Source organism: Zingiber officinale, chromosome 5A, assembly GCF_018446385.1.
Source record: "Zingiber officinale cultivar Zhangliang chromosome 5A, Zo_v1.1, whole genome shotgun sequence".
Classification (NCBI taxonomy): domain Eukaryota; kingdom Viridiplantae; phylum Streptophyta; class Magnoliopsida; order Zingiberales; family Zingiberaceae; genus Zingiber; species Zingiber officinale.
This window is the reverse complement of record NC_055994.1, coordinates 30,650,026-30,663,187: the sequence shown is the minus strand read 5'-3', so window position 1 is coordinate 30,663,187 and position 13,162 is coordinate 30,650,026. Positions and strand designations below refer to the sequence as shown.

The window sequence follows — 13,162 nt, the reverse complement described above, 5'->3', positions numbered from 1 at the left end:
CTTCCCTCCGCGAGAAGGAAGTGTAGACGCAAGAGGATCACCGAAACGATCATCGTCTCCGGAAATCTAGTGATCGGATTGTAAGAAAAATTAGCACAGGATGTAAGTAATCTCTCACCTGCTGTATAAGTAGCTATTCGCATGCTTGTATGGTTCTAGTCCACTTTTATGGTCTTAGTTTAGCTATATGCAGAATTAGAGCACACCAAGTGCTCGATAAAATGCCTAGAATCGTTAAATGCTACAGTAAGCATTTTAATAGCTCAATTAAATGCCCTAGATGCATTTTAATTAGCAAATATAGCCTTACTTCAGTGATATAGGACTACAGTCCAATGGGTGGGCTCCCATAGTCGCTTCTAGGTTCAAATAACCTAGCTCTGGGTTCAGATAATCTTGTAAGAAGCAAGATATGATAAATCAGTTTATAAACAGTATTTTACTTTATCAGTGGCACTGTACTGGACTTCAGTCGTCCTTGGGTTGGGCTCCCATAGTCGTCCCTAGGTTTAGATAACCTAGTATCCTACTAGATTCGGGACTTGCTACCTCGGGCCTAGTTAGGGATGCACGCACAGCAAATATAGTTGTCGGGTCCATCAGAAACATGTTTAGTATTTTTACCTATTTATGAAAATAGTTTTCAAACTTCACAAAACAGATAAGTGAATTCAGATTAGCTTCAGTTCAGTTTTCTATTGATATAGCAGATATCTTTATGTTAAGTTCTTGATTGCCATGATTTACATGCTCATGTGCCATGTTCTAGTATTTCTAGTATGATTCTTAGCTTGCATATCAACATAGCATCTTTTAAAAACCATGATTTCTATAAATGCATGTTTTTATGAGGTAGATGGTTTCTTACTAAGCTCCCAAGCTTACAGTTGCATTTTCCTTATATTGTAGATAAAGGTAAAGGAAAGATGGAATAGCGGAGGCTGGAGGCAATACGATGAAGGTGTGTGTATGTGCAAGGAACTTGGAATAAAGACCCTTGGGGAGTAGCCCATTTAAGGACTTTGTATTTCTGTTTTTAGATACTTTCTTCACTCTTAGGATGTTAAGTATCATGAATTGTGATTCTATGAATTATGCCATGCGTAGACTATTAGTTGTCTTGCTGATAGATGGTAAAATATGTATGAAGTCATGTCTAGTAGTATTGTTCATAGTTTAGTGATTTCTGAAGATTCTGGATAAGTTCAGGTGAGTTTCTGCTGAAATCAGAACCCCAATCGATCAGCCAATCGATTGAGGAATCCTCAATCGATCAGTCTATCGATTGAGGAATCCTCAATCGATTAGTCGATCGATTGGGAGAAACTCCCCGTGCACAGAATGCTATTGAATCGATCAGCTGATCGATTGAGGAATCCTCGATCGATCAGCCGATCGATTGAGACGCGACTCCCGCGTACAGAGAGCTGTTGGATCGATCAGCTGATCGATCAGCCATGGGTCGATCAGCTGATCGATCGGGAATTTAATTCCCGCGAACAGAGAGCCTCTGAATCGATCATCGGATCGATTGGCCAGGCTGGATCGATTAGCCGATCGATCCAAAATTAATCCCGTGCACAGTAGCATGTTGAATCGATCAGTGGATCGATCAGACATCTCCAATCAATCAGCCGATCAATTGGAATGTCTGAATTCAACTAAAAATGTCTAAGTTCAGCTTTTTGATCAAGAAGAAAGTTAGTCTTCCTTCTTTAGCATGTGTACAACTTCAGAAGTGTACTCTAAGAATAATTTCCAGTGTTTATAGTAAATAGTAGGGACTTTTAATTAGTACAGTCATTTCTCTTTCCGCATCAGAATAGTTAGCATAATGTAACCCCCGGCGTTACAGCCTAGTCAGTAGGAGGCGGGTCGTTACAGGAAACCTTAGTGTCTTTGCGTAGGGGGAGCCTTGTGATAGGTTCTTAAATAGCCCTGTGATAAAATTCCTAACTCAATGGAGAGCCTAGATGTAGGGAGAACCTTGGCATAGGTTCCAATGCATGATGCATTTTTGTTTCGGTGTTGTAAGTCCAAGTGTGTAGCCTTGGCAATGTAAGTCCATTCGGCAGAGTAAGTCCAAGTGTGTAGCCTTGGCATCGTAAGTCCATTCGGCAGTGTAAGTCCAAGTGTGTAGCCTTGGCAACGTAAGTCTATTCGGTTGTGTAAGTCCAAGTGTGTAGCCTTGGCAATGTAAGTCCATTCAGCAGTGTAAGTCCAAGTGTGTAGCCTTGGCAACGTATGCCCATTCGGTAGTGTAAGTTCATGTATGTAGCCTTGGCATCGTAAGTCCATTCGGCAGTGTAAGTCCAAGTGTGTAGCCTTGGCAACGTAAGTCTATTCGGTTGTGTAAGTCCAAGTGTGTGGCCTTGGCAATGTAAGTCCATTCAGCAGTGTAAGTCCAAGTGTGTTGCCTTGACAACGTATGCTCATTCGGTAGTGTAAGTTCATGTATGTAGCCTTGGCAACGTAAGTCCATTGTTTTTAGCATGTTTATTTGCTATTTATTTTCCCTAACTTAAACGTATTACCAAATATCAAAAAGGGGGAGATTGTTGGAGCAATTCCAATGGTCCGTGCGACCATGTGTTTTGGTGTTTGGGCAAAAGGGTTTAAATTAGGTTCACCCTTGTTATTTGATATGTGTACTTGAGTTGTGCATGACTGCAGGATACACATGTGACTCAGGTTGACGGCTTCGGATCCGGTGAAGGATGGAGCATTCGAGGGACCGTGAACAAGGCAGCGAGGACAAGGGCCGAGGGAAGCGACTTCGAGGCATACGCGAAGGATGACATTAGGGACGAGCTACGGACTTGAATGCATCTGAGGGGCGAGAGCCAAAGGAAGTAGGCTTGAAGGCAAGAGGTCAAGGTTGCAAAGAAGCGTCAAGTGAGTCATAAGGGTGAGGGTACGAGTGCACGAGAGATTGTACTCGAAGTAAAATCCTAGTTTTAGGATTTTACTGTAGCGTTACTGTAGCAGTACTATAGCGCTACTATAGCAGTCGACTGGTAGTCAACTGGGAGTGAACAGAATGCTTCTGTTCGTTCGGTCAGTGTGGATCAGTCGACTGCTAGTTTTAGCAGTCGACTGGTATCGAGCCGTCGGGATGTAACGGTCGAATTTCCACAGAGGGCAGTCGACTACATGTTTTGGCAGTCGACTGGTAGACAGAGTTTTCAACCCGCGACCTATATAACCAAAGCTTGAGAGCTTGGTTATAGCTGACGAAATTAGTGGTGGTAAACCCTAATTAGTAGTCTACTTGTTCTCAAGTGTTTGTGAGTGTTATGGTGAAGTTTCTCCACCCACAAGGAGCTACTTGAGATAACCGGAGTTTGTCGGGGGCTAATCCACCGACGGATCGGGATCGTCCACCTCAAGGATACGCCGTGGAGTAGGAGCCCTAATTTTTGAATCAGGTTAAACGAACGTGTTAGCGGTTTGCTTGTTTTTCTTTCCTTTAGTGTTTAGCTTTCATATTTGTATTCGTGGTTGTATTCTTTGTTTTCCGTTGTGCACTAACGAATACGTAGAAAGCGAGGATTTGGGAGTGTCATCTATCCAACCCCCCCTTCAAACCGACCACCGATCTCCTTACAAGAGGGTCATGACTCTGATATCAATTTATGGTTCTTGTAAAAACCTAAGCCGCATGAATTCTAGACAATCAAAATAAAAATTCGAATAGGAAAACTAAGAACATATAAGCATGGATCTTTGTTCATCGAAAACATGATATAAGAAAATAATACTGTAATTACAAAGAACCTGAATGCAACGGAATTGTCATTGTTCTGTGTGTAGAGTTCGTGGATCCAATAATCCTGCAGAAGAAAAAGAATGAGAAGAAGGTTGGCCTTCCGGAAGAGTTAGGATTAACGGCACCGAATTCTCTTGGTCAATGAGGAACGAAGAGACGTCTTAAAGATACTCTAATCCTCTAGGGACCAACTCATTATATAGTGCATATCTATTATAAACCTATAAAGAATCATAGATTTGAGACTATAAATCTATATATATACTGAACATATATTATCAGCATATTGATGATAATAGATGCGGGAGTAAAGGTTCTATACATACATGATCTACATCCAATAACTGAATTTAATAAGCATAAGTTAGATCACTTTAAAGGGTTCAGATCATATTCACATATACGACTTATAAATAAACCCACCTAATAAGAATAATTATATCTAACACCATTATTTATAAAAAAATTGGATTCGAAATATTGAACCCGTTTAAAAAAAAAACTCCATCGAATCTATACACTAACTCAGAAAAGAAAAAAAAAACTTTTCAAACAACTTGGTTGAGATGCCCTGAGATGCCCTCAACTGCGTATCTAAATTTCTTAAATATCTAAGTGGCACATTATATTTTTTAAATTACTAAATCAAGTATCATTTTTTCTTGAATATCATTATAAAATTGATCATTTTAATGCGAGTTCACAGTTATACAGACAAGTCATAACTAGATACACTTGAGTTTTTTTTTTTTTTTTGTTGGTAGATGGAGGCTGGAGGGATATTTTAAAAAATGAATATATGATGTAATATTTTTTTTTTTAAAAAATAGTAAGGTATATATTTTGAATATTTAAAACAATTTAGGTGAGCAATTCACTAAATTATCAAGATTATCCAAGATATTTAATTAAACGATCAAATAGTTTATGTAATGAGAAAACGATCCACCTTTGCCCCTAGGATATATGGTGCAATTATAAATTATGGGATGAAAGTTTAAATATCATCTATCATATATTATATATAATTAGGAATTCAAATTATTTATGATGTTGAACTGTCTATTAAAATATATCTATATTTTTTGATTTATTTTATCGGTCAGTGAAATTTTTTTATAGGATATCATCTTCAAAATTATATATATATATTTTCGGATGTCAAAATAAATACACATATTTGTAGACAAAAATTACTTTTTGCTAAATGTAACTTAAATTTAGTATGAAATATAAATTTAAATAAAAAAATATAAATTTCTCATAATTTGAAAACGATCTAAATTAACTATCCATGAAAAACAAAATCATCCTAGTATACGACGAGCTTCAAGTCAATTCACATGTGTTGGGTCAAGCTTGGTTAACGTGCCGATAAAATTTTTTAATCAATAATCAAATACCAAAAAATAGAACGTAGATTAATTTAATACGGACAGCCAAATAAATAAATAAATAAAAATCGATAATCCCATTAAATGTACTTACAAATTTAGCTAACAGACAACAAAGTAATTAAAGGCCACACTGCCTTCCTTTAATAATATCCACTTGGAATACGACATACTCATGAGCATTTCTTTTTCTCTCTTTTTCTCCGATGGGGCGAGGTAAGACCGTTCCATTTGCCTGCTGCTTTCTGACTCGTACAGACAAAAGGCCATTATTATAATTATTTTATTCTACCCCTCGAGGTTGTAGTATTTTTTAAAATACTCTGAAGATTTTAAAATTATCAAAATTTCACTTATAGCTTATTATTATTTTATCTTCCACCCTTGACATTATAAAATAGCAGAAGTTTATCAGAAAAAAATAAAAAGCAACATTTTTTTAATAAAAAAACAGTCGGATATTTAATTGGTATGGGCGGACTAATTGTGAGATGATGATTGTTTATCATCCTATTAGAAAAAAATTATTCCATAGTGTATCGTAATTAGAATTTGAACAGTAGATAATTAATTGTTGGCGTTCTGACCGTCGTACTAATGCTTTTGACCAAGTTAAATAAATTTTAATTAAATTAAAGTACTTTAAATTACTATTTGAGTAGCTTTAATTAATATTAAAATATTTCTAATTATAATTACTTGATAATTTTAAGTATAGCATAGTTGTTATAAGTGTTTATGTTTTGAGAATAAGAATGTCCTTTTGATGTTTTTTAAAATGAGCTACTTTTTAGTTGATAATGAAAATAAAGGGGCTCTTATAAAATTTCTTAAACAATACTATGCCTGGTTTCATCATTGCTGAACAATTATTCACATTATAGAAGGCATTTTTACAATACGTATAAATATTTTGAGTAAAATGAAAATTGTCGTAAAGATTTATATTTACCGGCTATTTTGTTTATTATGATTACTATTATTATCGCGTTCTTCGTCCTGGAAAAGGAAAGCGACGACCGCTCGTCAGCCACGGCTGCTGTGGACGACCAAACAAGACCGGCGTAGACGAAATTGTAGAGAAAGGGCGGAGACAAAACCCTAGATCCGGCGTCCCTTTGGTGGTTTCGATGCGGCGCTAGGGTTTAAGGTTTTCGTCAGCAGCCGCACCGGGAGGAGAGATCGCGGCGAGGATGATGGGCTCCAGGGGGTTGTTCGGGTGGTCTCCGCCCCACGTACAGCCCCTGACTCCGGTTTCCGAGGTGTCGGAGCCACCTGAATCCCCCTCGCCGTACACGGAGGGCGGGGCCGACCCGGTGGCCCCGGAGGACGAGGGCGGTGCGGAGGACATGGAGGAGATCGAGCCGCCTCCGGCCGCGGTTCCGTTCTCTAGGCTATTTGCCTATGCGGACCGGGTCGATTGGGTGCTGATGGCAGTCGGCTCCGTCGCGGCGGCCGCGCACGGGGTCGCGCTGGTGATCTACCTGCATCTTTTCGGGCAAGGCATCCATTTGTTGCGCTACGAGAGCCCGAGATCCGGCTTACACCATGACGGTGACCTGCTGTTAAGGAAAATGAAGGACGTGAGTTGGATTCTTGTGCTTCGTATCCTGCCTTTTTTTTACGAACTCTTTTCCTCTTTTGCATCTTCCTTGGCGGACAAATAATTAGTTCCATGATTTTGTTTCCAGCCCTTTGAGTCTATTGAACTTGGTATGATTATCAGAAATAGTTAATTATATACCCATTTGAACCAGTTAAACCTTGAAGCTTTGAGTGATAGATTAAGCTTTGATTGGGGGGACACAACCTACGGTAAACAGCTGTGGCCCTGCCCTCACTCTGAATTTATTTTTCAATACATCCGTTTACTACTAGGAAATATGTGGAACATTGTATTTCTTTTGTCCTCTTTGGGTACGTAGCTGCTTCAAATAATTTCTATTGATATACTGGACTATAATTATTCATTTTAAATTTTAGTTTCTTTTACTTTTGTAATATGACATCATCATTAAATCATGCTTGCCTTATTTCTCTGGGTCAACTACTTGGATTTTATCTTCCTATTGGAGCTTTATGTAAGACTATATCACTTACAATATTCAAATTAAATTATTTTTTGATCTTCCCATGCCTTTTACACATTTCAATTTAATTGATTTAACTCATTTAACTATAGAAGCTATCGCTTGTCTTTGAACATGTCCATGCCATTTCAATTTATCATCACTCACTGTATCATTACTGCTACATCTAATTTCTCACAGATGATAGTGTTTTTTATTTTATACTTTACACCGAGCTTTATATATATATATATATATATATATATATATATATATATATATATATATATATATATATATATTTATTTATTTATTTATTTGTTACTTTCTGACAATCCAACACTCCACTCCAAAAGAACACAACATCAAATGTTTTCTAACTTCAAATTGGTCATTGAGTCGGCTAGGTACTAGTTCCTTTTTTAACTTATAGCAAATTTTTCCACACGACGAACCAGTCATGGCCGATAAAGGAGGAGAGTTACATTAGGTTGTCAGCTTAAAACTCTGACAGATATTCAATAAATGAATCCATTAAACTATTATGCTAATACTAGGTCATTCCCCAGAAGGAAGCAAGGATCACTACATCTCCAGAATTTGGGTGTAGTGCTAAATATGCAAGGATTCATATTATAAGGTTCGCCTGTAATGTATCGGCAAGGATCGTTATATCTCCATGAGAACTTGGGTGTAGTGTTAAATAAGCAAGAGTTCTCACACCATAACTTGGATAAGAACGATATGATAGAAAAACTAATAATCTAAGATTTGGAATATGGAACATAGGAACCCTCACTGGTAAATCAATGGATGTAGTAGATACGATGATTAGGAGAAGAACTAGTATTTTGTGTATACAAGAGACAAATAGGTAGGTGAGAAGGTAAAGATAATAGAAAATTCGAGTTTTAAGTTATGATACAGGAAAGAGTAAATTAAGAAATGAAGTGGGTATTGTTGTAGATAGTTCGTTAAAAGATGAAGTCGTAGTAGTTAGAAAAGGGGATAAAATTATAACCCTTAACACAATAGTGGTGAAAGGAACTATGAACATAATTAGCGTATATACACCGCAAGTAGGATTAGATAAAGCTACCAAATCAAGGTTGGGACGACTTAGATAAAATATTACAAAATATTTCGTCAATTGAAATGATTTTAATAGGAGGTGATCTAATGGTCATGTCGGAGTGAAAAATGAGGAATATGAAAGGGTATATGAGATTATGGATTTGAAACTAGAAATGAGGGAGGGAAAACTATATTAGTTTTTGTGATAGCATATGACCTTATATTAACTTATATGTTTTTTAAGAAAAAAGAAGAACACTTCAAAAGTGGGAATAATAAATTGCAAATTGACTTTCTTATGATTAGGAAGAAGGATAAAAATATTTGTAAAGATTGCAAGTTCATCCCTGGAGAAAGCTTAACTACCCAACATAGGTTAGTAGTGTTGGATATATGCCTCAAATATAGTATCAATAGAAAGAAATATATACGACTCTTAGAATTAAGGGGTGCAAGTTAAATGATAGGAAGCAAAATATATTTAAGTAGAAGGTAAGAGTACAAATATTAGGTGAAATATACAGTTACTCTAATACGATATGGGATATTAAAGTTGAAAATAGTAGCTAAGAGTGTACTTGGTGAGTCAAAGGGACATGCACCATTAAGTAAGGAATCTTGGTGGTGGAATGAGAAAGTACAAGAGAAAGTGAAGGAAAAACGAATAGCTTATAAGGAATTATATATTTGTGAAAACTAGGAAAACTTAAAAAATATACAATAGCCAAGAAAGAAGCTAAAAAATTAGTCAATGAAACAAAGAATGAAACTTTTGAAAGATTATATCAAAAATTGGATACAAAAGAAGAAGAAAGAGACATTTATAGAATAGCTAAAGGGAGAGAAAGGAAGATAAGAGATCATATCCAAATAAAATGTATTAAACATGAATGTAATAGGGTACTAGTAAATGATGGAGAAATAAAAGAGTGTTGAAAGAGATATTTTTTATCAATTTTTTAATGAAGGTTTAGGTGATCAACTTAAGTTAGGTAATTTAAGTAGGTCAAATGAGTGTAGAAATTTAATTTTTTATCGTAGAATTCAAATTTCAGAAGTAGAACAAACTTTAAATGAGATGCACAATGGAAAAATCGTTGGACCAGATGATATTCCGATAAAGGTATGAAAGTGAAAATAAGGTATTGAATGACTTATAAAATTATTTAATATGATATTGAAAATGAAGAAAGGGAGCCTTGCGGAATGGTAAAATTGTTGCTATGTGATCAAAATGTCACAGGTTCGAATTCTGGAAACAGCCTCTTGCAAAAAGCACCAGGCTGCCTTTTTTTTATGATATTGAAAATGAAAAAAATGTCTGATCAATGGAGGATAAGTGCTTTAATTCCCTTATATAAGAATAAGGGAGACGCACAAAGTTGTGCAAATTATAGGAGTATTAAACTAATGAGTCATAGAATGAAATTTTAGAAAAAAGTAATAGAAAAAAGATTAAAGAGGCCACGATGAGCAAAACTCAATTTGGGTTTATGCCTGAAAGGTCGACAATAGAAGTTATACATCTTAGACAATTAATTGAAAAATATCGTGAGCAAAAACAAGATCTACACAGGGTATTCATTGACTTAGAAAAAGCTTATGATAGAGTGCTAAGTGAAATTATATAGAAAATTATAGAAAGAGTGGTGTTAGTGTAACATATATTGAACAAAATTAAGGATATGTACGAGAATGCAACAACCAGAGTAAAGACTCCAGACAAAGTAACTGAAGCATTTTCAATAAAGATAGGGTTATATTAAGAATCAACTCCAAGTCCTTATTTTTTTGTATTAATTATGAATTAACTCACTGCACACATTTAAGACACAATACTGTGGTACATGTTGCTTGCAGATGATATTATTTTGGTAGATGAAATACGTGAAGGAGTAAATGCTAAATTAGAATCTTGATAGAAAACAGTAGAAGGGACAAGATTTGGACTTAGTAGAATAAAGACAGAATATATGTAATTTAAGTTTAGCAATATTAGATGTAATGAGATAATTGTAAAGATAAGAGATGATGAGTTGTCCAAAATTGACAACTTTAAATATTTAGGATCATTTTTACAAAACGATGGAGGGATTGGGAGAGATGTCTTGCATATAATACAAGCATGATGATTAAAATGGAGGAGAGCGCCGGGTGTACCTCTAAAACTTAAAGGAAAATTTTATAAAACTGCGGTTAGACCTACTATATTATATGAAGTTGAATGTTGGGTTATGACTCAAGCACATGAGCAAAAGATGAGAGTTACATAGATGAAGATGTTAAGGTGGATGTATGGACATACAAGGATGGCCAGAATAAGGAATGAGAGCGTTAGAGAGAAAGTCGGAGTTGTATCTATTGAGGGAAAACTCCGAGAGACACATTTAAGATGGTACGACTATGTATTTAGAGGACCAATAAATGCCCCAGTTAGGTGATGTAAAACTATTACAAACATGCATATCAAACGAGAAAGAGGAAAACAAAAAAAAACATGGTTAGCAACAATTAAACAAGATAAAATTTTTTAAGTATAGATAATGATATAGTAGGAGATAGAGCTTAATAACGTAAAAGGATCTATATAGCCGACCCCACCTAGTGGGATAATGCTTAGTTATTGTTGTTGTTGTAGCTTCAAAATTTTATGAAAGGAAATATAAAAGATATTCAAAAATAGGGAAATTGTGTTGACTAGTTTGTGTCATTCTAATTTGACACTAGTTCTTGTTCAGTTTGACTAGTTTTGACATGTTTTCCCCTTAAATTTACTACTTTAAGAAATATAAAAGATAATTTAGAAATAGGGAAATTGTGTTGATCTGTTTGTGTCATTCTAATTGACACTAGTTCTTGTTCAGTTGGACTAGTTTTGACACTAGTTCTCTGTTTGGATGAGGTGAGGTAGAGTTCATTAACGGAAAGGGAAGGGAGGGGAAGGAATGGAAAGGGAGGGTAATTACTTACACCGGTGTAAGGAAATAGACCATTTGAGGGTTAAAAGGGGTAAAAGTTCCCCTTCCTCCTCTCACCTCCTTCCCTCACCTTCTACCCAGACAAGGGTAAAAGTTATCTTTCCATTACTTATCCTTCCCTCACCTCCTCCCAAATAGAACATAAATTTATCACTTGAATTAGAATAGGTTGACAATGAAATTGCCATTGAATGGATTAATAGCTGATTCTTACATTGGCTTCACCTGCTCATTTTTTTTGTCCCCACGCATTGTTGACAATTGCATAAACCTTGTCGGTGAATAAACTAACATAAATTGATTGCCATATGTTCATTTGGGCATTTCCTTCTTGATGCTCATTGGCGATAATATGATGCTTCTAAAGTGATGAAAAAAGAGGGATTACTAGAAATGTAAAGCTCTTTATTCGGTGTCAACCCGTGGAAGCTATTTTCTCTTGCCGATTACTAACTAGTGATAACTATTTTCTTGCATTGAGTACATAAAATATTTCTTGAAGAATTGTTTTTTACATGACTTATTTGATATACGAGAACAATTCATTTCAATTGGTAAGGAAGATCTCAAATCTTAGATAAGATGCTATCTTTGTTAAGGAAGATCTTGGACCAAAAACATAGTTTAGAGATTTATAATCACAACAAGTAGTCTAGTCTTCTTCAGGAGGAGGAAACTATCAAGAAAGTTCTCATTAAGTTCAACTAATCGATAACTCTTCGTTTTAGAGAGCTCATTAGCTTTTGAGGCTTCTACAACTACATACCTTACTAGCCCAATTAAGGGACAACTAAATTTCACCTATTTATTATCTAGAACTAGTGACATCTTTTGATTCTGAAGGATCTCCTTCTCATTTTGGTGGGTTTGCATTAAATTGGACTTAGTTTATATCAAGGTTCAAATTTTCGAGCTGTGCTGAAGTTTCGATCTTTGACTTAAACAATACTATTTCGATATTGTGTTGATGTTTTAACACATGGAACTAGTAATGGATTGAAGTCGAAGAAGGAAATAAAGCTTAGGAAGGAAATGTTGTTTGTGCCAAGCATAGTTTTAAATCGCGTACTATGCAGGGCTAAATGGTCAAAACATATGATTTTGATAAATTATTGAAACTTGATACTACTTAGCACTGTCTCCAATTTGTCATCAACATGTATTGGGGCATTGACATGATACTAAAATAATCTCTTTCCAATCAAGGACCGAAACTATGACACGACTTGAGATTTTGAAATTTAGTAATTTATTGAAACGATATGTTTTGACCGTTTCATTTCGCCCGACACAGTATGACATTTTAAATCATGGATTAGATCATTTATCTTTCTTCATAAGTTGTTTGTTCCTTTTTGGGTATAAATTTGAACGAAATATCCATTTGGTAACTAGTATTACATATAATTGAAAGATTCAAGATAGAAATAAATTGAAGTTAAGGTTTTTTGTTAACTTACCCTTTCAATGCACTTCTATTCCTCTTACATCTACAGAAGTTACATAGTTAATTAAGAATCTTGATTCTCCTTGTTTGCAAGTGGGAAGTACTCAGATAAAAAATTTGGCCACCAATGTGTTATCAATTGAAATTGATAGTTACTGTTAGTTGAATAATACAATTGATTGAAAATGACTATCCTAAGGTATTAGTAATATTTGAATTTGAATCTTCATCATTCTTCGATTTTTGCCTCATATCTCACTCTCTTTTAAAGAGTTCGATTGCATCCTTGTATGCCTTTGATTCCACACTTGATGGTAGGATGCAAAAAAAATCTTTGTATACCATCCATGATACCGACATTAAATTATCTTCAGATAATCTCCATAAGATTAACAAACATTTAGGTAATAAGAAGCAACATGAAGTGTACT

The 13,162-nt window shown here is 35.4% G+C and overlaps 1 protein-coding gene across 1 annotated transcript in view; it reads left to right on the top strand.

The window, feature by feature from the left end:
* Window positions 1–6,140: 6,140 nt before the first annotated feature.
* Window positions 6,141–13,162, top strand: part of LOC121980389 (ABC transporter B family member 6-like) — a 40,801-nt gene continuing 33,779 nt past the window's right edge. Inside the window, exon 1 of the mRNA XM_042532404.1 lies at window positions 6,141–6,746. Within this exon, the coding sequence (XP_042388338.1) occupies window positions 6,357–6,746 (390 nt within the window). The 5' untranslated portion in view covers window positions 6,141–6,356. The remainder of the gene's footprint in view (window positions 6,747–13,162) is intronic.